Below are 27772 nucleotides of genomic sequence, written 5' to 3' on the forward strand. Positions count from 1 at the left end.
CCATTATCGAAATTAATGACGGGCTACGATAATTAGATGATATAGTATTACAGATAGTATTCATACAACAGCATCTAGAAGTTTGCTAAATTCCTAAGAGGATTGATGATGTAGTCATATCGTTAGGTAAGAAGGCAGTAGGTATTTTGGCATGATTTTTACTCTTTCTTTTTCTCTTCAGAATGACGAAAGAAAATATTACCTCGTGATAGGTTGATGTTAATAAACACGTCATTGTTACTAACATTCCGTGACAGCATCAACCATTTACTGCATTGTTTCTCTCCCAATTACCTCGCACGACTGCGCAAATGCGTCTGTATTTTTCTATCGAATATATCGTCTGCTTCGGTTTTCAGATTGGATCAAGATCCATCAAATATGGCGGTAGTTCTCCGAAGATGTATTTTTGCTCAAATACACCGTTGTTCCCAATAAAGAGACAGTATTAATCACAGAAGAGTATTTAATCATATCCCATAAAACCAACATTTAATACACGGATGAAGAGCAACTGTCAATAGTGGACATCATACGTAAAACCAAAACAATAGGATCACAGATTAACGGTGAGTGTGTACACCTTAATCCTCTAGAGCAATATAGCAATTGATGGTAATTAGTGTGAGGAGCCATAACTGACGGATGCTGCGCAATATGATTGCCACAAAATGTAGTCATTCGTGGGAAGCGAAAATAATACTTTTGAGTATGAAATGTTAGTGCGAATTATTTATTCTGTACTCCGTTCACAATTTTGGGTATTGTCCTTCTCATTTTCAGAAATAACACTAAATGTTGACTATGTCCTGTCATGGGGCAAGCAGTTCGGAGGTTTATGCCTGTGGACTTCGAAGTGGATATCATTCTTAGATTTTTAGAATTTGAACCAGAACCGAATCCAATATATGACAAAAGATGGAATGGTAAAGTACTGCAATATCGCAGCGTCTGTTATTTACCGAGAAGGTTATCACCACACATTTTTCTTCGTATTTTAACTTCTGCTTTCAGGAAGTGACAACTTGACAAATAAATTCCCCGACTTAAACGATCTGCCTCCAGAACTTGGTCTTGAAGTACTATCTCATCTCAATGCCACAGATCTCTGTCTTGCAGCATGTGTTTGGCAAGAGCTAGCCGCGGACGAAATTCTTTGGCAAGGGTAGGCACCTGGAATTAGGAGACAAGATTGTGAGTGATAACAGTTTATATTTAAAACTTGTTGTTTCATTTGCAGTCTTTGCCGAAACCAATGGGGATATGTATCAATATATGAAGAAAAAAAGAAGAAATCATTTTCATACAGAAAGCTTTACTTGGACTTGGATGAGGGTACTTTAACTTTTAACTCTGATGCATACAAGGTAAATTTCTGTACGATGCCGCAAAAAATGCAAAATCACTAACGTGCTAAATGCCTAAAGAAAATTCTTTTTCGGTCATTCCTATCATATGTTACATGAAGTACTTCGAATTTCTCCTTCAAACAGGATAAAACTACATATTTTAATAAAGTGAGTGCTTCATGTAAAATATGATAGATCGTTTCCTACAGTCAATCATTATAATTTAGTTTTCCATCAAATTTTGACAGGGAATGGAATACTTTATTAACCGTGGACTTGTTGCTGACAGACCAGAAGAAATTGCCAGTTTCTTTCACCATACAAACTGTCTTCATCCAAGAGAGATGAGGAAATACCTTGATTCCAGGTAATTTTACAATTTCCAGAAAACAAATAATGCCAGTTTAGTTCCTATTTCTCAGTTCTAGGTTATGTTGTTCACCTAAAATTTATGTAAATAAGTTTCCTCTCAAAATGTTATAAAATGCTAATTGTAGAGCCTTTCTAACTGGAGTATATGTGGTTGCCTGGCTGCATGTCTAGCATTTGTCATTCTTCACTCCTTATGTTTGAAATTTTCCCTGCCTGTAAGTGAGTAACAGGACTTAAATCTTGGTGTTATGATGACTACATGCTTCCGTTTTAAAGAATGTGAGCTAAAAACCTAACCTACTGGATTTCCGATCCATATCATTTGCCTTGACTGGGACACTTTATATCGTACGTCAATATAAAATCTTTTCACCCCTATATGCCATTTATCCTTCAGCATTTCTATTGAGACATTGTTTACTCCCACCTCTTTCCGTGCCTCCAGGTTTACTTAAGATCTTCCTATTTTTGAGCTAACAGCCTATAATCATATTAATGAAAACAATAGAACTTTTGGGTACTACGAAAAAGAACTTGGAGCAGAATACCTAACTGAAATATTTTCCATTTAATTCGTGCATTGAGATTTCGATAAAAACGAATAACGATATCTGCTGAGAAAAACATGCATTTTCGCCATTCAAAATTTTATGGTGTTAATAACATTACATGCATAAAAGTGGATAAGAAAAATATGTTACTGTCATAATATGTCTCTGAAAAAAATAATACACAGAGGTTCGAACCACCAAATTTGTATAATGCTACCGTACAAAATCCACTGCTTTACCACTTGGCCAACTGGCTCGTTGATTCGAAAGGTGTTTTATTAAGAGCTTTGCAAAGTCATGCAAGGGTACGAGCCAGTCTTCTAGTGTCACTAAATCAAACTGAATTTTAACATCCAGTGGCATTATTTGCTGTGATATTATGGTGGATATTTTCTATGTATGTTATGTTCGCTACCTCTCATCGAAAAACTTCAGCATTAATTGTTAGAAAATATACTTCAACAGATCAGCCAATTTATGAGAGAAAGTAAATGGAAGTTGTGGAGGTGGATTTATTATCTAGCATGAGCTGCATAATTTATGTGGTATTACACATTACACAAATCTCGCTTACAATTCTCTATGATGATGTTGCAATAAAAATATTGTGGGAAGTGGGAATGCTGTTCAAATGTTGTGAAAGGGAATGTTGTTCCCTCCCACTGATACAATAGAAAATACCAAAACACAATTTCCAAACTGCGGTGAAAGTGGTGCCGCTTCAATTGTTGCAATACTTTTGAATTTGACTGTACATGTACATATTTGGAATTCTTGAAGCCTTACACATTCTAATATGAATACATACAAAATAACAGCTTACTTAAACCTAAAGAAATCAATGATAGTAGTTAGGTTATTTTTCGAACTTGAACTACACACTCGATCCATGAGTATTAAAAAAATGGAGTGTTGCTACTTCCTGCTCCTAAATGAAATTTCACTACATTTTATGTGTTTTCTGAGAGTACTGGCATGAAGATCGAAATACAAGTAGTGCTGATGATCAGATGAGATTTGATGCTGGGTGATTTTTTGTAATAGTGTAACTTAAAAGGCAGGAAAATGGGTCTGAAAGTACATGTATTCCTCGTTGTGCAATCCTTGTATTTGTGTAAAATATTAGCATTACTTTCTAACGCAATAGTTAGGGAAGTTCATAAGAAATACAGATAGTGTGGGGCATAGAAGGAATATACGTTTGTTTCTTTGTTACTCGAATGTGTAAACACTAGCCATAAACCCGTAGTTGATTGATAATAACCAAGCTGGTTTGAGCATTTTGCAAAATGAGTTAAAATAAGCAATTTGATGTTTGGATATAGCCATCTCTCTGACCCATTGGATTGCTTATGTAAACTTTCGTGGATGAATTTTGTGAAAATTTGATCCCATTAATGGATTTTAAGGACGAAGAATCTGATTTGTTTGATGCTTGAGTTTGATGAGTTACTACGAATATTTCAAAGTTCCTTCCCTCGGGAGACTGACAATTTTATATATGACAATAAGATGAACCATGTAATCTAAGTGTTCACTATAGTTACTATGCATAGTTATCAAACTTTTAATGCCTGGTGAGGCATAGGGACAATCATGTTATCTTCTAAAGAGGCATGACAGGATATTTGCTCACATGATTTTCCTACGTCTAATCATTTAACAAAATGTCTAAATTCCAACCATTGATAACAACTTCCAACTCTGAAGATGATTGTGCGTTGAGAAAACAATTACTCTCAGTTGTTTTTTTCATGTTTCTGATAATTGGATAAATCCAAAACATTGCATCAATAGCAGCAATCGACTTCCACGCACGAGTATGGGAATGCCCCAAGTCAACTTTATATAGCACGCTTTTTTAAATGAATTGACTTTCTGACCTTCTGCGGAGGACTTTGAAATATTCGTTGATGCCTTGGTCCATAGGTTTTATTATACTTGCAGCATTTTTATGGGAAAAAATAATTTTGATGTTTTTTTTACTCTATATGGAAATGGCAAGGAACATTGTTAAGAAGAAGCATAATATTTCTTCTTTCCTTTCCCATCATTTTAACTAGCTTTTTTAACCACTCTGTCAAACTCTGCATTTTCTTGTGCTTCGGAATATCAGCGCCTTGAGTCTCACAGAAACCAAAGTGGACTGCTAATTTAAGGATACAACTCATTACTTTTTGCCCATGTTCCAACTCCTACACTTTCTTTTGTAAGGAAAGGCTTTTACCTTTCACTTCATGTAATACAATCGAGATGCCCCCGAGTACCAAAAACAGTATGAACTGTCACAGAGCAGGCAACATGGCACACTTAAACGTAGGTAAAGAGAATGATTTGTTGAAAGCCCTCAGACTTCCACATCCAACAGTAGGAGCAACTGGTAATTATCTCTGAACGAGTCATAGGCAGCAAGTTGCAGGAGGCCAGTGGTTAACCTAATTTTTCTTACCAAGGCCCCCTTTGTGGCCATATCCTGCTACCTTCTGAGCTGAGGTCTCGGTGAGGTGCTTAACTTCGTTTGGAATTAGTATTTCAGTAAAACATTAAAATTAGCTGCACCATAATACAGTAGATTCCGTTTAATGGGTCCACCGGTTACCTGGGGCAGCCGCTTAATTGGGGCAGATCTTGAGGAACAGAACCCAATAGAGGAATATCCCCGAGTATTCTCTGCTTATTTGGAACAGCATGCCGCTTTATTGGGCCATGAGTTGGCAACATAGACTCTATACTCGCGACAAAATTAAAATTTTTTTGTTTTTAGAATACCATTTTTATTTATTTTCCTCCTTTGATTTACTCTTATTTTTCACAAATGTTCCTATTATTGCCCTATTTTGAAAACTCTTGTTGTTGTTGTATTATCCGCAAGAAAATAGGGCTTTTTTATTAAAAATATTTTAAACTAAATTGTTATAATCTTGAAAATGATACTAAATTAACTAAACTTGCTGATTTATTAATCAAATTAATAGATTAATAACTTATGTTGCATTATCAAAATTCTTTAGTCTTCTTTCTATCATTTCAACGTTTGTTTATGCCCTTATACAGGATAGTTCGCCTAATTGGGGCAGCCACTTAATTGGGTCAAAGTGCACAAGTACCCATATGTCCCAATTAAACGGAATCTACTGTATGTACATAGGTATATTGCTGATGGTGAGATACCTACCATTGTTTTATTCAGAACTAGTTGAAATATGTAGGAAAATGTGGTGGAGCTTTAACATCATCTACTAAGGAATGAAATGATAATTTTCCACTTCCTTATTTGAGGCAACTATTTTCAATACACTGATTCATTTTCAAGTCCAATGGGGAACATGCATGAAATTTGTTCATCATGCTAAGTCTCATTGATTAGAAAATTTTCTCAAGAGTCCAAATATATAAACCAAAACTCTCCTAGTACTCCACAAACGTCAATAAATGCTAATTAAAAATGCTCAAATATCGCTTGGAGTCACGTGACCTGAAATGCTTTCTGACGTCATCGCAAGGTACACCATTCACTTCGCTAAGAGAGTTGAGTGGTAGAGCCTTGAATGCGGGATACTGAAGTAAAAATTTTCGTCGAGCTTTGTAGTAGTTCCTAATAGGACAAATTGACTTATGAGGGATTGAGAAAGCAAAATACCTAAGTTTACTTATGGTCGACTGATCGACAGCTGATTTTCTGAAAAACAGTGATTGCATTGCTAGCTGAAAATCTATCTTATGTATTTACTTAGTTACCTACCATGCAGAACTTAGATAGTTTTCCCTAATCGGTCGAAGTTTAGATCCAAATTATCGTGAAAAGGTAAAAAAAGTATTTGATAGACACAGAAATAAGTTTCAAGTACTATTTACACTGTACTTACTCAAGTTCCTGTTTTTGAACAGAAACCCTCTGCAGAAACGAGACAAAATTTTAGATTTTGCATTGACAAGCAGCGAACTTTATGGGCATCACAGCAGCAAATACTTAGTTTACCTTACCAAAAGCCATATATTTCTCGTATATTCCTTATTTTTCCCGGTGGTTTAATCGTAATCAGTATTTATTCTCATGAATAACCTTCATTTATATATATAATCCTACAATCAGTGGACTATTAGGTACATTTCTAGGGTTGTTTACAAGGTGAAATGAGTGATACATCTTAAATTTGGTGGGCATCAGAGAAATACTGGCGATTAGATAAAACCCTACAGTAACCCTGATTCAAGAGTGTACTTACATTGAGAAATATCCCATTGACAATGCAAATAAAGTATTTAACTCCATTCTGTAGGTCATCAACCACTTTCTTCTCTTATTTTTGTCCTTTGGGACACAAGCAAAAACCTTCTCCGGCGAGAAAATAGAGGTACTTGAGAGGCGGGGCACACTACATGATATGTATGGTTTTCACACGTTTATATATTGAATATCCATGCTGTAACACACTTATTCCACTAACCAAATGATGTGGGTGTCTAACGTAGAACACAATCTGCAACCAACTTATTTTCATTTAATCTTTCCAAATCTCCCCAAACAATCCCCTTTAATTGTTTCAGCAATGCCTTGGCAACCCAAAATATTCACAATTTGCCGTTTGACGTTAAAACAGCAATTATTTTCTCCAAATTTACCCTTGAGCCCCTACGTGGACCGATTTTCTATCCACTTCCTCAGTCTGTCATCAGTGGATACCATGCCGTGACGTCATGCTCCGATGACGTCGTGTTTTCAAGCAGCCGATGAAGATCAATTTTTTAAGACTCATAACTCGGCTATAAAGCATTATTCATGCGCAAAATTTTTGGCGAGTACATTTGAGGTAAAGGCCTTCTTGTTCCAGCACTTTAAAAGAAAATTGTGCATGTTCCCCATTGTATTAAATTTTCAGTCTTGGAAAGATACAGGGTATCAAAATATGTTGTCTCTAGTGCATACATACATATGTAATTTTTAAAAAATAAAAAAATTCTTACTAACTAACAGGTAGCCATGTAAAACCTTGTGTATTATGAACCCCAACTTTTGATGTAAGGGAAGTGTAAAAATGTCCATGTTGAGTGGAAAAATATGGGATTTAATTTCCCAAATGTCCATAGCAATGGAGGAAGGCAATCTATCCACATAGTAAACATTTTCAAGACAAGTAAGTGATGACATGACTCAAGTTGCAAAGGACAGGAATATTAGTAATGGGTAAATGAATATGTTGCCAGCATTTCCCTTAAAAAGCGAGGCATTTTAAAGTTGTAAGGAATCAATCATGATAACCTTACGTGGGAGTAATAAAAAATGTCCAAGAAAGAACTTCAAATGGGGCATTGAATGATCATCATCATCAGCATACATCAATTCAAAGATGGGTTTAATGCAGCTCTCCAATTAATTCTCCAGTTAGCTAATCATTAGCTACAGTTCAATGCTGCACTGCATCAGTGGTGGCGCGTGCGTATACGCATGTTAGCAAGTGCACACCCAAAGATTAATGAATTATAAAAGAAAACTATTCCTTTGCAACGAGAAGGATAAAAATCCTGTCTCCACATGCAAGAAACATGAAACTCCGAACGCTACAGCTATCTCCTTTTCAAATTCACCGCTCTACAAGTGTGCAATCCCGTGGCATCGCGCTGGGAGCATTTTCGGTCTATGCGATCGCTTGAGGGTGCTCGGGCGGGACGAAGTATGCGGGGGGGTATGCACAGTTCAAATGGGTGATGGGAGCAGACTCAAAACGATGCGAGTACGCACGCGCATATTTTTGGTGAGTGACTCGCAGGTAGTGTAGTGGTGTAGCCGCCACCTACACTACCTGCCCCCAGGATTCTATAGTCCGTCTACAGAGTCATCTGTATGGCCGTTTTATACACTACTTCCTCTTAGGGTGTTAAGGCCGTTTTACACGGTACACGGAATTGCACAGGTTAGAGCTGCATTAATTTCTAAAATGGCGTGGAATTGCGCGAATGCATGAACGAAATTAGAACAGGGGCTATTTTGCCGTCTCGCATCCACGCATTCTCGCATGTCTTCTAGCAATTCACCGCTTTACACGACGCAATTCTGATTGCGCCTTCACACGTACGTCAGACTGCGCAATTCCGTGTGCCGTGTAAAACGGCCTTTATGAAAGGAGAATGAATTTCACATACCGTCACTTGTAAAGGTGTGTTTAGAATAATTATTTTCATGCATGCTAATATTATTTCTGTTCATGCAATTTTAAGGGTAGAATATACCAGTGATATGTTTTGCTTGCTATGTATACCATTACGACGAAATATGATGCTCATGGATTAGTATTAACATAATATAATTAAATCATCCTATATCTGCTGTAATGCACACCCTAGATAAATTACCACCAGCCGCCACTGCACTGTATACTGTTTCATGTGGACTACATACATAGATTCCCCATTGATTGGTTTTATCTGTCACAGTCTATTATGTCCAACAATGCTCCCTCAGTAAACCCATGTCACAGTTTAAAAATATGTGCACCAACAGTTTTGTTTCCAGCATTGTTCTGTATTTTTTTAAACTGGTTTGCAGATTTCCTCAGAAAGAACATTTCTGGATTTCGCCTTGAGTTTTGTTTTTCCAGAACACCCATTTGCTTAAATCTTTCCATTAGTATTTGTGAAATAATAAATATGAATCTCAATTAAATTCGTTCTGTTAATAATTTTCTAGATGTACTCCTGTAGGATTTTTTATTGACGGTGTTGTTCTGTAATTGCTAACATTAGGATAGTTGAATTCAGGGCGAAGAAATTATCTAAGGATAGTAGGAATTTTGGATGCCTTACCTCTAATAGGGTTAGGTACTTATATTGAATGTTTTTCCCACTCTCTTGTATTTTCTACGCTATTCTGAAGACAATGAACCCGACCTTGAAATTTTGACAATCATGTAACTCACATTAATTGCAACTTGAAAACAATTGCCCAGGACGGGGAATCAAATCACTAACCTTCAACTTTCTGGGCCACTGTGCAGATTGCTACACTACCCAAGTTCTTCAGTTCCCATGGTAATTTTACCTAGGATCAATGGTGCTAGATGTCGGGCCATTGCAGTTCATCAAGGATGGAAATGCAAGGGAAGATGGGTCTCCAAGAAGCCACTACCGAAAGGTGAACCCCATTCCTTGATGGGTCTTAATAGCCTAAACATCTGGGTAAAATTTCTGTGGGAGTTGAAGAACCTGAATAACATAGTAACCTGCGTGTTGGCCAGGAAACTAAAAGGTCTGTGGTCCGATTTCGAGGGCAGGGGAATATTTTCTTAGGTCAAACAATGTGAATTTCAGTGCCGTTCACATGGCAGACTTGAAATGAACCACAACCATGCAACTATTCAATCAAATGAAAACTGAGGCAAATGCATCCAATTACTTAATAGTGATGGTCTTCAAATGACAATGTACTTCTCTTTTACCTTTGCAAACTTAAACATCCAATTAGACAGATACATATGTCACAAGTGAATATGTCTGATATGTGCATGTGGTATGGATTTTATTCATTGTGTTTGTGCAAATGGACTGATAACATAAATTATTTGATTCTAATGGCATGGAAACTGTATAACATGAGCCTTCATTTTTTTGTGTTATTTACAGGCGTGATGTCCTTGAGAAGTTAGTTGAGTTGCAAGACTACGGTAATTTGTTCTTGCCTCGGGCATTGAGGAGATTCTTTCAAACAATACAGGCCCCAAATGACCGAGGGAACTACTTGCAAACTCTACTTGAAAAGTTTTCCCGACAGTTTTGCCAGTGTAACCCTCATCTCAATTTAACTCCAGGCAAGTGGGATATGATCAAAATCATTCAATAAAAAAATTTTATGCTTCCTCTATTAAATATGCCATGATGTTTTCTCTTGCAGATGTTGTGTATATACTCTGCTTCTCACTCATATTGCTATCCGTGGACCTGACCAGTCCTCATGTGAAAAATAAAATGTCAAAGCGAGAGTTCATCAGAAATGTGAGAAATGCACTTCAGAGGTTTGATGACGAACTGTATGGCCACCTATATGATGACATTTATTTAGATGGGCACATTGCCCCAAATACTGAAGACTGAGCCCATTAATGCCATTATGAAGTACTATTGCCAGTGTGTTTGTGATGTAATATCCTTGTACCTGAACCTATTGTTAGCAAGTAGAATAATTTATGTGTGTGTACTGTGATTGTGAATTTGAATAAAGTAATCGTGCTAATGTAACAACTTGTCAAATTCAATGCACAAACCTTAGCACTTCCCACACTGATCAGCTTTCTTAGACATTTCTCCAACGCCATGGCGTAAAATTTCTTGACGTTGTTTGCTGGTTTTCATGAACCAACAAACTTTAGCATTATGCTTCAACAAACTGGAATGGACTTGCTCCAATTGTGTCACGGCAGACGACAGGTGACCTATGGGTTGAAGAACTATTATGTACAACAGTATCAGGCTCAACTACGTGGAAGTAGAATTTCACCAATGAACCATTAACTTCGGTAACGTCAATCATCAGACGCCTGATGAAAACACAGGTGAAAGAAATCTATCGCAGAAAACCAAATTACTGCTTCATGTGTGAGGAGTACCATCAGTCACAATTAAAACCAGTATGTTTTCGTAAACTACCACATCTAACCTAATGCTTCTGCAAGCTTGGTGGCCTCTTCTACAGGAATGGGAAGCATTGTGGATGCAACTCCCAAAGCCTATAAAAATTTAAAATACACTGAAGAAGGCACTAAATATTTGCTCCGCAGAAATGATGACTTCGGCACCGGCGACACTTCAAAACAAGTTATCGTAACTGGATAGAAATCGATGTTATGATTCGAAATCTACAAGAGAAAAGACCACAGAAAATATAATATCGTCGCACAACAAACCACCACATTCAACACCTCTCCCGCTCTTTGAGTACGATATTAGCGCCTCCACTAGGGAGAACGGAAGAGTAATGCTAAAGGAACATTTTACTTACTTCCAAAATGTACCAGTAGATGGTTCTAGAGAGGCTCGTTCGCGGCGTGAAATAATTAAAGCGCGAAGATGAATATGCCGTTTAGCATACCACAGGTCCGCCAAACGTATTACAGAGATCAGTATTCAACTAGACTATTATTTTTTAATAAGAATGGGCCAATAAAATATTTTTTCAAATAATATTATCAAGCTCACCACTACAGCCACCTATGTCGATTAGTGGTCAGCAGCTGAGAATACCTTTTCGAGCAATATTTTTAGTCTTCCATCACGCGAAGGAAATATTCTTATCATTGGCAGGTGATCGTTAGTTATTACAATCCAAAATCGCAAATTGTTCGTTGAATATAGTGAAAAAAATGATTAATCACAGTGAAATTTGAAAATCTGTTCTTACAAAACAAAGAACTTTATTTAGGAAAAAATTTTAAGTGTTGCAACTATTTTGGCTTGCAGCAGATCTATCCGTAAGAAAATAGAAAATTTTCAAAATAAATCCCTTTTCCTAATTCTCCGTATTTCTAAACTTATCCGCGTTTCCGATAACCATGCCTCTCGCCAACTCCCCACAATAGACAATTTTTTCCCATATTATAAGCAGTTTGAAGACCAGGCTGTAGGCAACGAATAATTACCCCTCAATACACAGGTAGGACTATGATCCTAGAGTCCCAACTGCATATGCTCTGCATCAACAAATTACTATCTTATACTGTATTCGTTTTTAAAGTCAAAAGCCTCCTTCTGGGATTCATTGCATTAATAAATGAGGACTGACTATAGAAAAATACAAAAATAACTAAATAGAAGATAGAAAAAATATGATAATCTCAATAAAAAACGAGAAAACACTATTTCACCCGTAAGGAAATTCATAGGTTAGTTGTTAAGTGTAAATAAAAGCAAAAAAGTAAAATAATAGAAAGAAATTAAAAATACTAAAACTTTAAAAAATATTTAAATGCCATGACCTCACATATTATGTTTATGGATCTATAAAATTGTGAATAATGAATAGAAACAAGATTCCCGTTCAAAAAGACAATAATACACCAACAACGAAAATAAATTCGCATTTTTAATTATTTCAGGGCGAACTAATTGGTCGAGGTAAGTCAATGAGCTAAATAGAACAGCAGTCACCGTCGTTGAGGAAATTTTTGACTTGCATTATATAATTATTTGTCGCAAATTTATAGCAAAATATTTTATTGTACCATTCTTTGTTTAAATTAATAATTGTCAGTATAAAGGCGAAGAATAATCAATAGCTAGCATAGCATCAAGGTACTGATGGAACGGAGTATCCCGCCCTCCCCGAGACCATAAATCCAACACTTTCGATGAAGTCACCAAGTCCGTGATTTTGAGATTCTTGGACGTGTAATGACCTGCTTATTGAAAAGTAACTCGGCAGTAGGAGTGATAATAGGCGGAGAGCACTAAGGGAACTACAGCAAGTCTAGCATCGATTCCTTTTGCGGGCAATTTTATTTTTTAGTTTTCGAAAATATTTCTGAAAATTTCTGAACTCTGCCTCCGTGGCGGTGGGGCCACCTACCATACCGAAGGACGCGGGTTCGAGTCCCGCCTGGAAAGGTTGTCCCTTGCAGGATATAGTTGTGTGTTTAATCGCCTGTTGTTGATTGTTAAGACTCCCGATGTAAAGGCCTCATTGTGCTGTTTTCGGGGAAATGGAAATAAATAAACGAGATGACTTTTTCAATCTATTTATTTCGGCGCGCCAGCTCGACGGGGCGTAGGAACAATACATGGAGTCAAATTTTTCCAATAGGTTCCTGTGGCCTTCTAGTTTGCTTCGACTCAACCTCAACTGGAATAGGGGATGAAACTATATAGATGCACCCAAGGCTGAGACGGTAAAAGTTTTCATGCCGGAGAAAAAAATTCAAAATATGTATGCGGCCAACTCAGAACATTCAATCGGTCCCCGCGTTGCCCTAAAACTGCTTGAAATTGTCAATACAGTATTAATTCGATTTTGAGGGGAGTGAATAGCAGTAGCGGATAGGCAGAATGTAATTTCTGTCAATGTTTCACCCTCTCCTCCCCACTAAGGTTAATACGTCATTTATAGGATTTGTACTAATCTTTATACTTCCATTTGCCTCAGTCATAAAAATATATCACACGTTCGTAGCAAAGCCCTTTTCCTCCCACATGAGAAAGTTGATATAGGCCCACCGCGCGCAGGCAACTTTTTCGAAGCATGTATTTAGTCGCTTTGAAGAAGTCCCAGTAAATCACACGGTATTGACTGTAGCCCCGCGTACCGGTGACTCTTTAATTGTCACAACGAAATAATTGCGTCCGGACCTATTCCGAGGTGGAGTAAACTGTTGCCGGTAGGAATAGACCGCGTTGGTTTTTGCCCAAACCCGCGAACGGTCAACTATTTAGTTGCTTGACGACCCTTGTTCGTAGCTTATCTCGGGAATTTCCTTGCTGTTTGCGTTATGAAAAGGTCTCATAGTTTTGAAAGTAATGGCGGGAGACATGGGCGTACCCAGCGAGGGGCAGCTGTCCCCCCTCTAGAAGCAAAACTCGCAAAAGTCTTTAAGAAAAATCAGTACTGAATTCAAACGAAAGTATTATATAAATTTTCTTTAAACTCACGAAAAATGGTATGTATTAGTATAAGATAAGTAACTAAAATAAAAATATTTTTTCAAGGAAAAAATCTCATAAACTAATGTCACAACTTGGTTTGCCGCCCCCCCCCCCCATGACAATGGCTTATCCCCCTCTAGACCAAGGCTTGCCTCCCCTAGTTATGATCCTGGGTACGCCCTTGCCAGGAGACGTTGAAAAGTTAATTTTGCTTATTGAGAAGCGGCCAGCGCTATACAATACGCGTACGGCGGACACGGCGATAAAAACAAAACACTGTGAGTGTTAGTGTGCGAGGAGTTATAGGAAACTGGATGGATATAAGGGATAAAGAAAAGAATTTTAAAAAATATTTCTTTATGAAATATATCCAGAAACGCTTCAATTACTACATTTTAATAACTTTTTGCTATTTTTAATGAGGAAACATTTTAATATGTATCACATATGGTATTATGGTTATAGACAACTTTGACATTAACTGGAAATGTATCACAGAATTGGCAATTTTCCAAAAAAGGTTTTCACTTCAAGTACCCATTGAAATCTTCTCAATGGCGCCCGTACCTTTACTAATTACATATATATAGATCACATGGGAAAATCCTCTAACTCGTCTCTCATACGGGGAGCTGACTTCCATCAACATAATTAGAAGCTGATCACATTTGGCACCTACTGACTGCTTCGAGAACCACATAGCATAACGACGGGTTGTATCATATCTGGTACACCATGCGTTAGAGAGGAAGAATTGTACCCTTCAGAAATAACTGGCGATGAGTGTAGTGCATCATATATGATAAAAAATGCAGTGAAGGATTAAGAGGGCGACCAAAATTTATTTCTACTTCAACATTAAAAATAATCGTTTCGTGCGAAGAATACTATCACTCGGTAATCATTAATTAAGTACGTCATTTAACCTCATTTTGAAGTCTCATTATTATTGAGACAGCAACGAAAGGTTCAAAGTTTGTGTCCAAGCTTCCAGGAATACGATTAGTGTAAATTAAAATGAAGATTTTAGGATAGTTAAGCGCTTTATCACATAGGAATACGCAATTTTATACATCCAACAATATGGTGGTAGACGTTAGAAAGAGGTCATTTCATTAACAAAGAGCGATAAATCCGCAGCTGGTATATATACGAAACGAGTCCAATAAGTGATGAAACTCATTTTTTTCTGAAACACGGGTTGCTTATCCAGCATTCAACTACATCTTATTCCCCATTCTTTTAGCTACACAACACTATTTTCCAACGCAATATCCATCCAAAGCTACGAGTTGACCCCACCTTGATGGGAGGGCCTGTGTGTCAACACGATGTCATTGCACTGGTCAATATCGAAGCCAACGTCTTATGCACCGTTGCGACGGTGTATTGTTGCCGGTGCTCTTCGTCAACGAAGTATAAGCGTCTATTGTTCGTGCTGCGGGTTGCATTAATTCAGGCGTTTCCCTGATACTTTCCGACGCTAATATGTCGCAAAGAGTTGGCGGCTGAAATAAAACCACATCTCATGTGTAAACATTTTCTATCACTTACCAAAATTTGAACGAGGCATCGATGGCTAAGCTCTAACAACACGTATCTCAAAATTTGGCCGTTCTGACAGCGAGTTAATACAGTTAATAAAAAAATAAAACTCAATCAAAAAACAACTTCTTGTTTAAAAATGCATGCTTCTTTTTCAGTTTGATGCATTTTTGGTTTTTAATTTCAATTAAAATTACATACAATTAAAAAATATTTTTTTTTTGCTCTCCTGAAAAGTTGCTACTCTTGAGATACGTGTTGTTAGAACTTAGCTATCGATATGGTGGTGACACTAGAGGGACTTTCCTTGTAAGTAAATTTAACTTTATAAAGGATTAATAACAACACCTTCTACAGGAAATAATCACTCGTCAGCACCCTTTAGTTTGATAGCAGAGTAAGCCTCGGATGATTGCCATTAATTAAAGATCGGACTGCGTACTGCTAATGCAAACGTTATTCATTTAGCTGCGTTAACTATGTTACCATTTGCATAACTTATTATGTTGGTAGACTTAATTTGCTGTTATATTTTGCCCATGTACAGCACCATGGATAGGTGATCGGTGTCAAACATCACAACACGTGAGCAATCATTTACATATCCCTTTAGTTCATCATTATTTTAAATCGAAACTCTTCGCGGGTACAAGTCCCTGTCCACTAGAACTTCCATCTTTCATCAACAGATGGTAGGCAATGCTGGCACCTAAAGGTACACGTCCAACCGGATTGCGAGTTACCAAAATTTTCTCGCTAGATGGCATACCGGTATTAAATGAGGTTCCCACACGTCTATGCGCGAAAAAGGATTAGAGATTTAGAATAGGAGGAGTAAGATGTACATGTGAAATGCTGAAGGCATCACGTATACATAAGAATTTTATGCTGCACAAAAGTACTATCGCAAATAATTTATGAAACTAGTTTTTATAGTCACTGTTATATTGCCCAAAATAATGATATGTGTTCAAATTATTTTTCTAACGGTTTACTTGCTCTTTAGAGTACTCTCAAGAACATGCAGCTGGCTTATATAGAAGAATTATAAGTTGTATTTCCGCTATAACAGCATTGAAAATTCAACCAACCTCAAACACACATTGATATATAGTAATCGAATCGAGTTTGATCACAGTCGAATTTTAATTCTAAATTTTAACCCCTTCCAATTCGATTAATTTTCCGAATATCGTGCTCCTATTCTCTATTTATTTTTTCGGTGGTTCTCTTTTAAATGGTAGGTAATGAAATGATATTTTGTAATTTGTAAAAAACGTAGAACCGTGAAATAAAATGTCGTTATTATACATGAAGAACACAGCTATCGCTACTCGAATAAAATCATTTTAATCCTTCCAATGCATCATATGTCATGAAATATGAGTTATTTATGCATACTATGTATGTTTTTACATTTTTAAGTTTTCAAAATAATTTTATTGTTCCCCTAAATAGTGCTAAAATCATGAAAATCCGATGACGAGGTACACTCGTCATTGCGCGGTTTGGCGTCGAAAGTTCATGACGATCTACATTACAGCGCAAGGGGTTAATGAATAAACTATACGTAGAACTAATGTACTTAATAATTCCTTCACATTACAAAAAAAACATGGCAAGCAATTCAAACTTTCTAACAGATCAAAATTTAATGAGCTGGTGATGTATCTTCCTTTCACACTTCTAAAGTTTGGCGATTTACTTATTCTTCCCGTTGTTCGTTGCGTAGACACGCCAGTGCAATAAATGACTCCGCTCACCGTAAAATTAGCCGTTTAGTCAACTTCATGAACTTTGTAACTCAACCTAGGGAAAACTACTGCGTCTACAGCATTCATCTTCCACAGTACGTTGCAAATATTAGTTTGGATAAATAAAATGGCTTCTTCGTATTTATAGAACGCATACATTGTTGTTGATCAGCGAAAATGTATAAACATAATATAGTCCTATAGATTACCCCGAAAGAAAATATGAAACTGACTGAAGCACTTTTTAGTTTATTCGTAATTTTTCAATGATCCGTAATCTATAAAAATATTGATATTTGTGAATGTTAATAAATTCTACTAAGTAATGATTGCGAGACGGGAATGATTTTTTAATGATAGTATTGGAGAATAGGGTTGTTTCCTTCATCAAAGAAAACGAAATGCATTGATTGCGATTCCTTACCCACCATTAGTGTATTCATAATATACAAATTATTTGGTTTTAGAAATCCCAGTTTAGACGAATGGCAATGGTCAATTTTAACCTCATTTGAAAAAGGCCAGATTGGCGCCCATGCGATCCCACTCCACGTGACGTCACAGGGACCTAGTTTATATACGAGTAGATAGGAGTTTTACATTGTCTGAGATTACTAATGCATGCATGAGACACAGAGCTCAGGGAAACATCTCTTAATAGTCACACATTAAAAATACCTAAGTTCGGAAAGTTTCCTTCGTTTGGTAGGGGAATAATAATACTTATTTAAGCCAAGCGCTACCTACTAGCAGGGTACTCAGCTACCTGTAAGCAGCCTGCGTCATATCAGCGCTCAAGCCTCGTCCCAAGGTCACCTCACACGCCGACAGCTGGAACCTGAAATACGTCACACGGACTTTTCCCAGCATTCCTACTTAGCCGTCGCGTTTTCGCGCGCTTGAAAATTTTCACTTTTCATAGCGCTCATTTTTTTTTCACGCGAAAAATAGATATCAACATTTAAAAATCTAAAAGCGTGAAATACGTACTCCAGGAGTAATAATCTTTCGATTTAAGCAATAAAAAAATAATAGGAAACCACCCTATTATGCTGTTTGATATCTTGAAGACTAATTTAAGGGATCAATAAAATCATATTCAAAGAGAGGCGTAGGATTGTACTTATTTATATAAATCTGTCTTATATATCAGATGCCAGATACCTGTGTGGAACAATTATAGCTTTGTCCGCAGCGAAGCGCACGCTTGCTCAGCTATTTACGCCAATATCTCTTAGACAGTGACCTGGTGAGAACTCTTTCTGTCTCCTTTGCCACAATGTGGACTTGGCTCGCTAACTTGAACACAGAAGGCTTGGTAGTGTAGGTACATACCTAATAGCAGTAGCGTAAATAGGAATATGCTTTGGGGGAGGGATGAGGAATGGTGACCTCCCCCCCCCCCCCGTTTGGGAAAATTTTGGAAAAATGACAAGCCTAAATATTACATTTTACATAATTTTGGCACTTAAAATTTGGGTTTCATTAAAAGGTTACGCTAAAATGTACTATATGCCAAAACTAGACAATAGTTTTGAATATTATTTTTATTTCTCTCAGGCTTTAGGGGGGATCTATCCCCCTTATCCCCCCGTAGTTACGCCACTGCCTAATAGCAAAGCTGCCTATCTGACCGACAATCGAAAGGGATGGGTTTGGGTTCCGGCTCTTTTACGTTACTTTTTCGCAGTAATTTCCATTTTTGGTGTAAATATTTATAAGAGCTAAATAATTTTATGATTATATTTCAGAGTGAAATTGTTGGCGAATATAGTTGTGTAAAATCTTCTTCTCTTATAATAAGCCGTCTTGTAAAATAAGAAAAAAGTTTTGCGCTGAGCTGAAAAAATTTCTTGAAGAGACAAACATAATGATTCATGAGAATTACGGGCAGTATACTCTGTCCTACTAACAAAGTTTGAGATGGTTGAAGGCCATAATGGAGGGCCGGTAAGAGGTTCTCGCCCAAAAAGGCAAGAACGAGTGAATCAAAAGTGAAATAAGTGTGAAAAAGTAATAAGTATGAGCATGCATGGTCGGAACCTGGCCACGACATCAGATTTGAGGAAAAGAAACTTTTAGTTAAGGAGTACCGATACTTCCCAAGACAAATCAGGGAAGCAATAGAAATTCAAAAAACACCATTGAATTTCAATAGATAAGATGAATACTTCCTTCACAGCGCCTGGAAAAGAGTCATCAAAAAGAGAGCCAATCAGAGAGAAGCGCCCAGTCAGATAACCAATCACAGTGCAGCTCTCATCCAGCCTACAGTATATAAGTAAGCGAGGCAGAAACCGCACCTTCGACCTGAAGACGCTGGTAGGATAGCCAGCGAAACTGATGTCCACAAACAAGCTGACGCGGAAGAAAACCCTGGAGAAATGCAGAGATCAAACCACCGCCGTGGAAAATTACGTTCTAACAATAAGTAAAATCGTCAGGGAAACTTATTCTCATCATTTGTGAAATCTGATGAGGTTATATTTTTCATGGGATGCCTTTGCATGGGTATTCCACCAAATATCCGCCGAATCAGTACTATTGAGCATCTTCCATTTGGATGGATAAGTGAGGGAGGGGCAATTTCTAGCGATAGGGGGGAAGAGGGAGAATACTGGGTGGTAGATGAAGACTACCACGACGACAGAGGATGGTTACCGTCGTAAAACGTCCTTTTATTGCTTTACTTGGAGCCAATGTTGGGTAGGGTGGATTTTACGGCTGCCATTTTGATGGCTTGTTTTTCGAAGAGTTTTGCCGAAAAGATGGGCGCTGTGGACAATCCGCGATGGGAGTACCGAAAAGAATATGAACATTAATGCTTACTGCTCGTGTTGAGCTATAGGAATCTACGAATGCAGTTTTTATCTATCTTATCAGATTTAATGTTTCGTTAAAATTTTCACATTATATTGGCGTCACGGCTGCTTGTGAAAAATGATTTAAACACACAAATAAATAATTGAAAACCTCCGGCGGGAGATTAATATAAGACAACGTGAATGACTAAAATTATTTCATAGCTAAATTCCACATACGCTTGTGGCTACTTTCCGGCATAATCGCCTCGTTGATTGGTCGAATTGATCGAAAGAATTGGTCGAAGCTGTGTGCTAGCTTTACAATACTCTATTCATAAGAATATTGCTTTCAATGACTTTAGATGAGTTTTACTCCTTTACGTTTACTACTTTAGTCTACGTTCTCCTGAAGCTCATCGTCCGCTTGAAAACGCTGTTTTCTTCTAGCCACATCTTCATTTCATGGAAAATATGGAAGTAGTTGGATACGAATTCGGAATCGTACGGCCGAGAACAGAAAAAGTCGTTTTGAAACTTTTGAAGTTTTCTGGTTGCGTAAGCGCTGATATAACGGGCGCTCTCATTCAAAGGTGTTAAAATCAAACGAAAATACACAATTAAATAAACGTAGCTCGGTAGTTTTGGCAAATAATTCACATTGGTGAAAATATTTCTGAACTCGAACCATCATAAAATCTTTTAAGCCGGGATGAAATTTGTGCGATTTTGAAGTGGCCACTTCCGCAAGTCAGGCTCTAATGGCTCTGACGTCCCACATAACCACTGTCTATATATTTAAATAAATAAAAGATCGAAGCACTTTTCCACAGGATTTTGGAAAAGTGCAACGATCTTTAATTTATTTAAATATGTCTAACTTCCACCAATTGAAGCCTGAATCTGTTGAACTTACTGTCTATGTACTTTTCGCGAACACCGTGATCCGTGCCGTATTTGCGAATGTCATGGTGAGAAATGACTTTGAATTGCGGTTTTATGAAGGCAAATTGCAACACCGTACCTAAAATGACTGCTCTCATGCTCAATGATTTTATGATAAATGATGGTAGATTTAACGCTCCGGAAATTCAATGTGATAAGCAGGCAAGGTAATAATTATGCATACATAATAATGTGTTTTACAGTTAACTATGTTAATCTTACTCATTAGAATATTTTACATCAAATCCTTCATTTTGTTTTCATTTACTCTGCCTTGGCCAAAGTTTTTATTGAAATTTTCACTAGTTAACAGTTAAATAGTTATCGAAGGGTATATTTCATATGGTAACACAGATCTCTGTCTTATAATTATCGTGTTTTTTAGGAAATGTAAATAATATCCTTTTAATAAATTCAATCCCATAAAAAACTTTGTTCACCTAAGGAAACTAATATAGCTAAATAATAACTTAAGTTCGTCTCAGATTGTTCTGAATTGTACAAATAGAATTAAAGACACCGAAAAAACGCGAATTATTGCCTAATATTAATTGTTATCAAAGTTACTGAAAGAGTTGAAAACTATTTCACCGCTGCTAAAGAAGATTATAGGTATCCACCTATTGGTTATTACCGACTTAAAAGAGACAGCAACTTATGTACTGATTAAGGAAGAGTTTTTCTAGAGAACATAATCTGTAATTAAAGAGACTGTAATTAAATCTAATAAAGACAGAGGCAAAAATTTATTCACCCTCTTATTCATTCAAAGGGTCTGTATTTTCTTATCAATTATTAACTTTGAAGTAGATTTGATAACCATTCAACTCACAGTCCCTGTATATAAGTATTAGAATTAATCGCAGAGCAAATCGTTCACAAAGCAAGCAAAATCCTTTGAAGGAAGTGTGTAAATGGAAGTATCACAACCATTCCATATATATACCCACAAAATTAGAGGAAAGGCCTACAGTGTTGCACTTTCGCATACTCATTCATGGAAACTTGAATGAAACCTTGAGAAGTACTGAAGTTAGAAGCAATGGTGTACTCATCTTCTTTTTATTCAAATGATCTTTTCGTTTTACGCTATTATAACTCCCCTGACACTCAATCTCATCGGAAGAGGAAGTGCTTGGTGTCGTGCCACAGCTGAAACACTGCAGAATCATCTTTGGAGTGAAACCTCTCACCCTGCCACCCTGCCGCTAATAAAGCAAAACGTATTTTACATCATGAAAATCTTTATTTTGCATGATTTCAAGCCGATACGTGATTTCAAAACGTGTTTTCATTGAGTCATATTTTTTTCCTTTCTCTTGGACAGGATTGAAACCAAGATAACAAAGATGGTGGTATGGTATTTGGAGGAAGCGACCGACAGCTGAGGCCATTTTCGCCATGAGGGAAGGGTAGGTAAGGAAGGGTGGAGAGAAACCTGGCGTTGGCATTAGCCTGCTCTTGACGAAAGGCGCCAAGGGGACCACGGCTTAAGGCATGGACTACTGGCTGCCGCAATGACTTTGGTGTCCCTCTCAAGCTCTCCGCGATGTTCAAATCTCTTATTATCATCATTTTTTTACTCCCACCTCGACTATATTTGCCGGTTTCCGACGATTTTAGACGGGGTCGCTTTTTTTTTTACTTTTTGTCGTATCTTGTCTCGCTCATCCCAAAAATTTGCATGAATCGGTCAGTCAGTGTTCAGAAATGGGTTTTATAGTATAGAAATGCTGGATTTTACTATACTATGGAGACATTACTGAGGAATATAGAAGGAAATAATCGTCAAAATGCGTTTTTCTGTGGATAAAGAATTTTTGAACAAGAATTTTTGGGGATGACGTTTCCATCGAACACTATTCTATCAACAAAGAAAAAAATATTTAGAGGACTTTACTTTTCAAATTCCTGCAGATTATTGCTCTGACACGATAGAGGAGTGTTTAGTTGAAACGTTAGCCATAAAAATGCACCCCTATAATCCCGAGAATTAAATATAAATATAATTCGTTGAGAAAGGACAATCTTGTAAGGTGCATATCTGTTGATTTACCTGATAGAATGGCATATTTTTTGGAAAAATATAGATAAATAACCCATTTAATGGCGAACGGGACAGCAACTTTCAACTTAAAAAAAAATATTTATTGAGATGATTTGTGGGAGCGTGGTAGTCTCGACATTTGAGCGTTTAGCTACTGATCGAGGGGTCCCGGGTTCAAATCCCAGGATAAGTCGTCGGACATCCTAATCTTTAACGCTCAAAATGCGAGATAACCCAGGGAAGGAAGCTGAACCCAAAACCCTGATTGTGAGATATACACACACCTATGGCTTAGTCTGGGGTGAGCTTTACTCTCACCTATCAAACCAATCTTCAGGTTGAACCACTGATTGAGAAACTGAAGTCAATATGTTGCGGCGCCCCTTACGGTTTTCACTTATTCTCAGACAGTATAGGAAATGACACAACGTATCGAAAATATGAAGCTAGGTTGGGTTATTTAGCAGCTACAGGTTAAAAAATTAGAATAAATTTTGGCTTACTTAAGTTGATTCGGGTTGGAACAGAATCGAAAATGATTATTATAAATTAAAATGTGAAGGAGTTATCATGGTAGATATTATCGTAAATTATTACTATAAGCTAAAATTGGAAAGATTGATTGACCGCAAGCAATAATAAATTAATACCGATTCCTTTGTCAAAAACTTGAATCAAGTCTCGCTTATCAGAGGCCAATTTTGTTAAAGTAATTCAATTGCTGAGTTAAAAATTCAGTAATGGATTACTCAACTGCTCTAATCACTAAGTCCCTAATGAAAGGACTGGCATTTACAAACGGCGTTAAAGAAGGTGAAATGAGATAAAAGAGTAATTACGTATTAAAAATACCTTACCATCTGCATATGTATTAAGATACCAAAGTAATTGTGATAGCACAGTATGTAATTATGTGTCAATCATTTAAAGACGAAAATAGAAAAAGAACGATAACGGTGAATGTGATGAGTATGGAGATAATAAAGAGAAGACAGATCGAGGAAGTAAAAACAAATAAAAAATTTTGTTAAGAGGAAGCACATTCCGACCATAAAATGTTAAATTTTTATATAAAAAATACGAGAAAATAAAAAGATTACAAGAATATATTCGGAAACAATGAACTTAAAAAAGTATCAATGTAATAAGTAAAATTAAGAACAATTGGAAAACTAAATTTGTACGCCAAATTGATAGTACTATGCCAAATAGCTGTAGCCATATCTTCTTCTAAAAAAATGATAAGGGTTATTAGATTTAGGTTTGTATCTGAGAAAGAATGATGCTACCTGCTACAGAAGAATGTTAAAGATCAGATGTATCGACCGAGTAAATAATGAGGAGTAAATAATAAGTCCTAGAAAGAGCAGGAGAGAAGAGGCCTCATGAAAACCTTAATAAGAAGACGCAGCAACCTTATAGGCCAAATTTTGAGACATGGTGGCCTGATCAAGACGAAAGTCGAGGAACAAGTGGATGGCAATAACGGAAAAGGAATACCTCGAAAAAAATGTATGGAACAGGTAAAGAAGCATGTGTAAAAGAAGAAATTCGTTGGTGTGGAAAGATTACCTCATAGGAATTGAGTGGAGAGATGCGTGAAACCAATCTTAGGATTTTTAAGCAGTGATGATGATAGTGACCTGAGAAACATGTTTCGATAAACAAGGAATAAAGGTTCCAGGTATAAAAAATTTAAACTTATGGAAGTGATGAAAATGATGTGATGATCTCTCACCATAAGCATAAGCCAATATGAGTTCAAACCTTATAGAAATCTATGCCTCCTTAAAAATGCTCGAGTGCTTCAAAAGTGCTCGAGCACATGCTGTCATATAGTTGAAAAATATTTAAACAAAGAATCTGACGATATTTCTATGGTGTTTAGGAGAAAAAAACCTTTGCTGTTGGTCGCTTCGCCCATGCATCTCATCTGACGAGCCATACGTTGGACATTCCATTATTATACTACCTGCATCGGTATAAAAACTATCTATGTCGTCATTAAAAAAATTAAACTAGGAAAACAAAATTTTGAAGATGTAAGAGTTTTGTTTCCTATGCAGCCGAATTACAGACAATGGACGAAGCTAGAAATGAATAGTCAGTAGAATAGCGCAGGTGAAGAGGGTTTCCTACCAAAAGAAGAATCTTCGTACAGCTGAGTTCAAAAGCATAAAAGGAATTAACTGATCAGATGCTACGTATGGAGCATGTTCATTTGTGGAAGCGAGTCGTGGACGTTGACAGCAGCAGAGAAGTCAAGAGTGGAGGCATTTGAAATGTGGTGATACCGAATAATGATGAAGATAAATAGATCGACCGTGCAAGTAATGAGGAAGTGCTAAGAAGAGCGAGAGAAAAGAAAAACCTCCTAAAAACCGTAAGCAGAAGACGGGAGAACTTATTTGGCCACATTAGGAGACATGATGGCCCGATGAAAACAATCGTAGAAGAACAGGTGCAAGGGGAAAAGAGCAAGAGACGGCTGCGAATGAGTTAAATAGGATAAGTTATACCTACAGGATGTCCAAGATAAGAAATACGTCACCATGAAAAGGATAGCAGATAGGAGAGCGGAATGGAGAGCTGCGTCAAACCAATCTTATGATAATTGGCTTATAATGAATGACGCCATTCAGCCTAATGTACCAAAGCGATCATGCAGAATAAAAAAATCGATATCACTTGACAACATTTTATCTTTCTTCATCCTTTAAATATCATTATGGGTTCTTCCACAACAATCCCTTGTTTTTCTCTCTGTAACCTAGGCAACTCAACTCAATCTCAACACAAAACAATAAAAAAATCAACAATCGAATACAACAAACAACAAATTAACTTCAGAAATGAAACACATAAAAATAACAAAAACGTATATAAATGTGATGTCAATCATTCATAGTCACTAAGTCCTCGAAAAGCACACAAATGATGCCGTAAAGGTATTTGATTGTAAGCCTATTAAAATATTTTCACGAACTAACAAGGGAAGATACACAAGCTTCAACACTAGATAGCATCCGAGCTCCAATTGTGAGATACAATTAAATTTTAAGAGAGAATATTTTCGCCACGCGTTCAGTGGGCCTCAGTTTTCGAGATATTGTCGAGTGAAGGAACGAGGAAGACGCCTAGATCTACGCAACCCGCGATGCATAAATACCGCAATACATAAATGGCACAGCAGCCTCTTACGTGCTCTTCCTCAAGCCTAACCGCGGATGAAGGGTGTCCGTAAATATGTATAAATAGGACAAAATCGCTGAAGATCTAATAGACGGATGGGAAGAGAAACGAGGAGCTGTTATCGAAGCGCGATATAGGAAAAGATGGAACTGTGGTGCACCATACTACGGAGGAGGACCTGGAGGATAGGCCATTTCATTATGCATCACAATTACGTAATGAATATAATGGAAGGTAGTCCCCAGAGGCAGCCCTAGAGGTTAATACTTGGGAAAGATAAAGAGGGGATAGTATAGGTCGTTCACTAGTACCGTCCATCGGTAACATCTCGAAAACTAAGGTCCATTCGACGCTTGAACAAAAATACTTATCCCGTAAAATTTAATTTTTTCACAATGCGAAGTTTAAAAGTGATCTGGAGTGATACCTGAGTACCTTATTGTCTGGATGATAATTTTTAATGGTGGAATGGCCTCGTTCCCCAGTTTTTTTTTCCACTTTTACATACATCATTCTACTAAAGTCATTACGTTATTAAGGGGTGTTTTTTTCTATAAAATTTTGATCAATACTACTGTATTAAATGTTTATATAATTGCATTACTAGAAACTAGCATACACACAATTGCTTGAATACAAAATTTTCTTCCAGGCTGAAATAATAATTAGTCAACCCGTAGATACGAGCTTCACGAACTTTAGTTCAACTTTACTTCTATTTTTTCCAATGATGCGGGTTATTAAAAAAATATGATTCATGTTGAATTTAGTTGAAAAAATATACTGAGAAATCATGTGACTTTGAGATAAAATTCGAATTAACGAGAAGGAACTGAAATGAAAAATTAGAAGTCCGATGGAAGGATCACTAATTTCTTCTCTCTAAAAACGTAATTTAATTCGTAAAAGAAAATTTACATTTCTTGATCCCACGTGTATTTTTGATAATCGAGTTAATATTACAAAGGTCATATAAAATAACTCAAATTTAATCAGCACATATATTTTTGGAACGAGCAGAGTCCTTCTCCAGACATAATTGACAGGAAATGTATTTGCCTCAAGAGGCATACCACGTGCGAGATTTCTCATGCCCTGAGGGCATAAATCGTGTCGTAAAATTATTTCCTTCAAAATTATTCCGACGCATGAACAATTAATTCTATTCTTTTGAGATTGAACTCCAGTTTCTCTCTTGGTATTTTTTATGCTTTAGCTTAACCATATCCTTTGTTAGCTTTTTAATATTTCGCTAATGGAAATATTATAATTATTACGGGGTAAACAGAGATAATTTCTTATTCTTTCATGCAAACACTCGATTTCAATGAAAGAAAATGGAAACTCGCACGTCAGTGTAATTTGGAGAAACGAGACCGGTAATTGAATTAATGAATCAGAGGATTAAGTATGTTTCTCGATGAATTTTGAGCGGGAAAAATGATTTCAACCTTTTAGTTTATGCGCTGTCATCAATTTTCAATGCTAAAATAAAGTGAAATTACAGTTGGTGAACTCTTTATTTCAGAGTAGAGGGAAAAAATTATTTATTAAAATATTTATTGCATGTAGAATATATATTCATATATCATTT

At 36.8% G+C, this 27772-nt stretch overlaps 1 protein-coding gene and 1 long non-coding RNA gene across 3 annotated transcripts; one reads left to right on the forward strand and one right to left on the reverse strand.

The window, feature by feature from the left end:
* The first annotated feature begins 33 nt into the window (after positions 1–33).
* LOC124162440 (F-box only protein 8-like) lies at positions 34–10501 on the forward strand. 2 transcript variants are annotated; one of them, XM_046538979.1, is made up of 8 exons: positions 34–126; positions 360–569; positions 784–926; positions 1015–1165; positions 1241–1367; positions 1598–1716; positions 9890–10074; positions 10158–10501. In XM_046538979.1, exons 3-8 carry the CDS (start codon positions 815–817, stop codon positions 10355–10357), a joined length of 894 nt encoding a protein of 297 aa, XP_046394935.1. In that variant the 5' UTR covers positions 34–126; positions 360–569; positions 784–814; the 3' UTR covers positions 10358–10501. The 2 variants fall into 2 exon arrangements, with proteins under 2 accessions (XP_046394935.1, XP_046394936.1); XM_046538980.1 differs by lacking the exons at positions 34–126; positions 360–569 and adding an exon at positions 582–704.
* On the reverse strand, positions 843–11211 carry LOC124162442. The gene is made up of 3 exons (XR_006865563.1): positions 10920–11211; positions 10528–10695; positions 843–1173 (listed from the first exon to the last, which is right to left on the reverse strand). It is a non-coding gene; the product is annotated as an uncharacterized LOC124162442 (long non-coding RNA).
* Positions 11212–27772: the final 16561 nt, after the last annotated feature.

The sequence above is a fragment of the Ischnura elegans genome, chromosome 7 (assembly GCF_921293095.1).
Source record: "Ischnura elegans chromosome 7, ioIscEleg1.1, whole genome shotgun sequence".
Taxonomy (NCBI): Eukaryota; Metazoa; Arthropoda; class Insecta; order Odonata; family Coenagrionidae; genus Ischnura; species Ischnura elegans.